The sequence below is a fragment of the Pocillopora damicornis genome, chromosome 14 (genome assembly GCF_964200805.1).
Source record: "Pocillopora damicornis chromosome 14, jaPocDami1.2, whole genome shotgun sequence".
Taxonomy (NCBI): domain Eukaryota; kingdom Metazoa; phylum Cnidaria; class Anthozoa; order Scleractinia; family Pocilloporidae; genus Pocillopora; species Pocillopora damicornis.
In genome coordinates, this window is record NC_142683.1 from 7,817,501 (window position 1) to 7,825,013 (window position 7,513).

General features: G+C 38.9%; 1 protein-coding gene across 1 annotated transcript in view; it reads left to right on the forward strand.

The window, feature by feature from the left end:
• The window catches only part of LOC149034258 (uncharacterized), a 9,456-nt gene extending 2,387 nt beyond the window's left edge, over window positions 1-7,069 (forward strand). The window contains exon 2 of the mRNA XM_089193862.1: window positions 4,939-7,069. Within this exon, the coding sequence (XP_089049988.1) occupies window positions 4,939-6,887 (1,949 nt within the window). The 3' untranslated portion in view covers window positions 6,888-7,069. The remainder of the gene's footprint in view (window positions 1-4,938) is intronic.
• The last annotated feature ends 444 nt before the right edge of the window (window positions 7,070-7,513 follow it).

Below are 7,513 nucleotides of genomic sequence, written 5' to 3' on the forward strand. Positions count from 1 at the left end.
GCCTCATTGTGCTTATGGAACGTTCACATCGTGACGAGCTTTGCTCAAGAAAAGAATTCACACCAGGGATGCGTAAAATGATCCATAGGCTTGTCAAAGTAAAGTGAGAGGACTCAATTAGCAAGTGAAAGCGAGGTGTTTGGCTTCGAGCGTGAAATTAATTGAAGTTAACAATTAAAATGTAAACAGGTGCGAGGATCCGTGAGGCTTGTGCGTTAGGAGTGCTACGAAAATTTAGGACTCTTTTGCACAATTTTCTCTTTAGAAATAACTACGCATTCATGGCGTGAATGGCAATTTTTATAATTGTAGAATGATTCAGCGATAAGTACAGCTTAGCTAAGCCGTAGTGTGTCATGGCATTTGAGGATAGCATGGTTGTAGTGCGTGACATGACTATCAAGTAACAGTTGTTGTACCCAGCATGTTTTGTGCGTGATCTACATATCTATTGGTTTGTGACGCAAAGAGCGATTATCTGTTCTGTCACGACAATACCAAAATTAAATTGTGTTAGCCAACTTATATTTCACTCTGATCAGACCTTTGACTCTAAGTCAGCATGGAGGCCGGTGAGCCGCTCGGTAAGGACCTTGTTTTCAAGAGAGATTTCGACTGCAGTATGTTCTGGAGATACAAGAGTATCATTTAACACTTGAAACGATTGGGTAGATATTTTGATAATACTTTTCTGGCGTCCATACTAAGGAGCTCTTTCAGTATAAAATATCATTTTAGTAAGTCCCAATCATGAGGTAAGCGCGGGAACTTATCCCGCGAAAATTCTGTGCGAAGGAACAAGTGTATTCAGCGGTATCTGCGAAAAGGGGCCATCGTTCTTTCCTTAAGGTAAGGTCTTAACTGTGTATTACTTCGCGAGGAAGAAATTCTATTCGCTGGCCTGTCCAATTTGGCTTTTAGGTAAGGTTGTATGCCTGATAATTTCTGTCTAGAGCTATATGATGACGTGCGATAAATCTCGCTGCTTAATAACCTTTGAGCGGAAAATGATGATGCCCAAACCATTTAATCAGCAAAGCAAGGTTTACCTTTACTTCTGTGCTTTCGAAGCAAGAGAAGGAATTATTTCTGTGATAGTCAGGTGACAGATGCTTAAAATCACATGGTGTATTATCCAACTGTTGAAACCTAACATGAGCAAGATGAACTAATTATGGAATGAACCCTGACATCACAGCTCAAATATTCCTTCCCTATATGATGACGCACTCTTAGCAGGTTAGTGTGTTTTCTTACTAATCGTACTGTACTATTTTGCAGTTTCAAAAGCAGAATCCTAAAGATGCTCTCGTTCTTTTGTTATTTCTTACCCACTCTCTCGGGTAATCAGTCTTTAGTTGCCTGACTTATCTCCGTGAGGGAAGAACCTTCATTTTTATATTTTTTTCCCGGTTTTGTTATTCGTATGTGAGTTGTTGTTATCTGAAGGCAGAACCTCTCCTTTTTTTTCCACTTGGTTTTGTCTCTCATGGGTGGTCAGCTGTTGTTATCTGAAGGCAGAACCTTTCCTTTTTTTTCCACCTGGTTCTGTCTCTCTTGGGTAGTCAGTCCTATTTGGGCTGTTGTTATCTGAAGGGAGAACCTTTCCCTTTTTTTCACCTGGTTCTGTCTCTCTTGGGTAGTCAGTCCTATTTGGGCTGTTGTTATCTGAAGGCAGAACCTTTCCCTTTTTTTCACCTGGTTCTGTCTCTCTTGGGTAGTCAGTGCTATTTGGGCTGTTGTTATCTGAAGGCAGAACCTTTCCCTTTTTTTCACCTGGTTCTGTCTCTCTTGGGTAGTCAGTCCTATTTGGGCTGTTGTTATCTGAAGGCAGAACCTTTCCCTTTTTTTCACCTGGTTCTGTCTTTCTTGGGTAGTCAGTCCTATTTGGGCTGTTGTTATCTGAAGGCAGAACCTTTCCCTTTTTTTCACCTGGTTCTGTCTCTCTTGGGTAGTCAGTCCTATTTGAGCTGTTGTTATCTGAAGGCAGAACCTTCCTTTTTTTTCACCTGGTTCTGTCTCTCTTGGGTAGTCAGTCTTATTTGGGCTGTTGTTATCTGAAGGCAAAATGGTTCCTTTTTTTATTTGGTTCTGTCTCTCTTTGGGAGTTGTTTTAATTTAGACTGTGCGTTTTCATCTTATGACAAACTAATTTTGAGTATGAATTGCGACATAATTAAATTTACTTGACTTAAATTTTTTTCCTTTGCAGATTTCATTGAACGTTAACCGCGAAAAGTCTTGATGAAAAAGCAATGTTTGTTTTGATAAAAAAAGATAGCTTTCCTGTTGAGATGACTAACCAAATAAGTGCACGTTCCGTTGACTGGTAATTTGTACGTCGATGTTGTGTTTGCCTTGGTGGTGTCTGTCCTCAAATCCCGTGATATTTCAATTAAAAATAAATAACGAGTTTATGAATAAAATTACCAACGAGTAAAATACCTCTTCTTGTAACGTATTAAATTGTATTTACATTTCCAACTCTTGCTTCAGACACGAGATGTAAAATCGGTCATAGATTGTAAAAGAGATTTGTGAGTAAAGAACTTTTTCTACTTGTCCTTTTTTATTTTCTTACAGCCTTATACAAGAGGTTCGCTGTGTTTGCAGTGGCGTGCCAGGAAACCCCAGCAGGAAAATCTTTTTAAAGATTTTATTCCTTTAATGATCTCTTTAAAGTATATTACTCCCTTAGCATTTAGCCAATTATATGGTTGCAGTGGAGGGTGCAAAAAAACTCAGTTATATATTTCTTTACAGGCCAATATTATCGGAAAAAACCCAAACAAACGAACAAAATGAGGTCTGTTGCGCTTTGTGATCCATGAGTCTTCTCATCGTGGTTAGGGCTTGCTGTTGCTTGCGGTATTATTTTCCGGAGTGGACATACCATTACTACATTTTTGTTAGCGTTTAAAAATTGGAAATACATGGTTTTGGTAAAGAACTTCATCTTTTTAAACTCTTAACGACTGTCGAGTTGTGTGTATCAATAGAGTGGGTCAACAAATTTGCATTCTATGTTGCGCAAGGGGCAAGAGAAAATGGTTGACTCCCCGCAAGTGAAGCTGACACTCCAGGTCGATGTCGATCCATTATTATCCTTCGTAAACAAAATTTCGATCATGTAGTTAAATTATAAAATTTCTTTGGCTTACATTGTGCACTTTAAAGTAAACTTGAGTTATTAGTTCCACACGAGGGTTTAACCTTGAAAAATGCAATCACACGAGTGAAGCTGACATTAATGCGTGTCCCTATCTGGAAAACATTCGTATTGTGACAAAAAGGGTCTACTTTAAGGTTTTGGGTTACTCTCGCCATGCAATTTGGACGCCGAAAAGTGCCAAAAAAGTAATTACTGAAAATTCATCCACAACACCTCGGTCGTTCTGTGGGCGCGAAGTCAGTTCTTCTCTTACAGTTAATAATTGCCAGGCGGATCTCAGATCCGCCTCAGCCTCATTTGCATAAATTCTTTTGGTGAGCAAAGCTCGTCATGTTATGGCTAATACCTCATATAGGAGGCAAAGCCACACATGTCGTTGAAATGAGTCATTGAGTTAGTAGTTTCCTGGTGCTACTGATTGTTTATTTCAGAGCACTAAAGAAGACGATAAACATCTTAAAATCATCTCAGTATGGTGCGTAAAAAATCTAAGCTTTTCCTTGCAGAAATATCTTAAAAGGTGTGATTGGGGCACATAGAGGAATTTAGTTTCTATCAAGAGAAAGCATTTTAATGGTTGGATTAGGGAATTATGCCCAGTAGATTGGAAAGTAAAGGTTTTTTTTTAGTCCTTGCCGTGACACTACACATGATGATAAAATCTCTCAAAATAATTTTACACTGGTGTCTCAGGCACGTATATGATGACAAGACTGTTCATGGCATAAATATGTGGAAAGTTGATCTTAGTCATACAAGCTCTGAAGACTAATTTTATTTATTTGAGGAGGGAGCATTTTACCATTTCAATCAGCAATTTATACCCAAAAGAGCTGCCAAATTTGAGAAGGGAAGCGATGTCTTAACTAAGATACCTTGAGTTTAGCATGCGGAAAAGGGAAAATTAATTTTAATCAACAGAATAACAACAAAAGGAGCATAGTTTAATCATTATTTGGGCCTAGAGGATAGACTGATAGAGGAACGGTGAGCTTTTTGAGCTAGCAGATATAAATTATGGCAACTATTACTGTTGTTAACATTATTATGTTTAATATTGTTAATATTATTGTTGCCATTCAATTATCGAGTAGTGTCAAGTAATCAGTATATTCTTGAATCATCTTTCTCTTGTGGAACAGGGTACTTGTAAATATGTGGGGTGCAGTTGGCTTTCTGCACCGGAGACAAATCTTGTGCAACACTACCTTCTAGTATCATTAGACAATCTTGAATTCTTTTCGATACTTTATACAAATTATGCTATGTCAGTAGCCGCATGAGTTGTTAAACTCCTTTTTTTGTGATTTTTATCATTGTCTTACCTTTTAACCGGATTCCCTCTATTAAAGTCTATTGGGAATCTCTTTTGTAGTGTCCACTAGAAATTTGTTTTGTCCAGTTTTTGTACTTTGGGTTCTCCACTTGAGACAGTGACAACTAAAGATTAAAGTTTAACATCACAAGGACAACATGTAGATTGTGTGAACTGGTTGTGTGAGGCTATGTAAAGGGACTTGTTGGAAATGCACTTCTCTTTGTAGGTCCTTACTCATGTGAAGGTTTTTCTTTCAGGGCTTTTGCCAGAAATTACACTGTCTGTGAATCCCTTTGTTTGTGGCAATTGTTATAGTAGACCTTCCTTTCCTGGAAGAGTACTACAGTGTTTGAAACATATTTTACCCAACTCACCATCCAATTTCTTTGTTTATTCAAACTTAAGACATTGCTTCTGAAACCCTGTCAAATATGTGCATCTGGTTGAGTAAATCTCTTTTTTGTTTGCTTACATTTTAGAACACTGCATGGCAAAAAAAGAATATCCACTTCTGGGAAAAAGCCATATCAGTGCAAAACTTGTGACCAGTGTTTTGTAAAAAAAGGAAATCTACAAAGACATGATAGATCTCACACTAGAGGAAAGCCATACCAGTGCAAAACCTGTGACAAGTGCTTTCATAGACAAAGAGATCTAGAGGTTCATGAGAGATCCCACACTGGAGAGAAGCCATACCGGTGTAAAAGCTGTGGCAAGTGGTTTAGTGATAAAAGAAATCTACATAGACATGAAAGATCCCACACTGGAGAGAGGCCATACCAGTGCAAAACTTGTGACAAAGGGTTTGCACAAAAGGGTGATCTACATAGACATGAAAGATCCCACACTGGAGAGAAGCCATACCAGTGTAAGACATGTGATAAGTGGTTCACACAAAAAGAAACTCTTAGAGCACATATGAGATCCCACACTGGAGAGAAGCCATACCAGTGCAAAACTTGTGACAAGTGCTTTGCACAAAAGGGTGATCTAACAGTACATGAAAGATTCCACACTCGAGGGAAGCCATACCAGTGCAAAACTTGTGACAAGTGGTTTGCAAAAAAGAGTCATCTAACAGTACATGAAAGATTCCACACCGGAAAGAGGCCATACCAGTGCAAAACTTGTGACAAAGGGTTTGCACAAAAGGGTGATCTACATAGACATGAAAGATCCCACACTGGAGAGAAGCCATACCAGTGTAAGACATGTAATAAGTGGTTCACACAAAAAGAAACTCTAAAAGCACATATGAGATCCCACACTGGAGAGAAGCCATACCAGTGCAAAACTTGTGACAAGTGCTTTGCACAAAAAGGTGATCTAACAGTACATGAAAGATTCCACACTCGAGGGAAGCCATACCAGTGCAAAACTTGTGACAAGTGGTTTGCAAAAAAGAGTCATCTAACAGTACATGAAAGATTCCACACCGGAGAGAGGCCATACCAGTGCAAAACTTGTGACAAAGGGTTTGCACAAAAGGGTGATCTACATAGACATGAAAGATCCCACACTGGAGAGAAGCCATACCAGTGTAAAAGCTGTGACAAGTGGTTTAGTCATAAAGGACATCTACATAGACATGAAAGATCCCACACTGGAGAGAGGCCATACCAGTGCAAAACTTGTGACAAAGGGTTTGCACAAAAGGGTGATCTACATAGACATGAAAGATCCCACACTGGAGAGAAGCCATACCAGTGTAAGACATGTGATAAGTGGTTCACACAAAAAGAAACTCTAAAAGCACATATGAGATCCCACACTGGAGAGAAGCCATACCAGTGTAAACGCTGTGACAAGTGCTTTGCACAAAATGGTGATCTAACAGTACATGAAAGATTCCACACTCGAGGGAAGCCATACCAGTGCAAAACTTGTGACAAGTGGTTTGCACAAAAAAGTCATCTAACAGTACACGAAAGATCTCACACTGGAGAGAAGCCAGACCAGTGCAAAACTTGTGACAAAGGGTTTGCACAAAAGGGTGATCTACATAGACATGAAAGATCCCACACTGGAGAGAGGCCATACCAGTGCAAAACTTGTGACAAAGGGTTTGCACGAAAGGGTGATCTAACAGTACATGAAAGATCCCACACTGGAGAGAAGCCATACCAGTGTAAAAGCTGTGAGAAGTGGTTTAGTGATAAAAGAAATCTACATAGACATGAAAGATCCCACACTGGAGAGAAGCCATACCAGTGCAAAGCTTGTGACAAATGGTTTACTCAGAAGGGAACACTTCAAAGGCATGAAAAATTGCACTCTGGACAGCAGCCATATTCCTCAGATTACAATGAAACATTTACTTGCTGGATTTGTCAGGAGGAACTGAACAGTGCATCCCAGCTCATTAACCACTATGAAGAACACATGAATTTCCCTTGATTTTATTGTTGATAAGTCTATCTGATGTAAGATTAAGATTTAAAGAACGTTTGAGTTTTGCAGTAAAATGAATAATTTTGATTTTTCAGATTGACTATCTTATAAAGTGGGACAGGTATAGTGTTTAGACATTTTGTTACTGTTATATGGATTTATCGGTGCGAAAAGAATCATGGTACTGTAACATGGCGTTGGTGTAGATTAAAGAAACATGTTGAGTTTATCTGCACCTATCAGGGTATTAACAGGCCATTATTACAACAGGTACAGCTATTACACCTGCAGCAGGCCAAATGCTATATGCTATGCCACTTTTACAATCTGCATCTAATGACAATGTCATTTCTTTTTAAATAGAGGTTGGCTGGTTTTCTTTGTCAGTAATGCTCTTCAATAATCTTACAAGCTAATGTTTGTTTTCTAAGGATGCCTTTGCTTCCTCTTTCCTTTAATTCTTCTTTAAGCTGAGGAACTGTCATTTTTGTAAAGTCAGTTGAGCTCAAAGGCACAGCAGAGTGAATTTGAGATGTAACAGTACTTTAACCACTTTGCAGATTAGATAAAGGTGTAGTAATTTCAGGCGGTACAGTTTTTTCTTTTTCGGAATATGTCCTCTTCCCAGTACT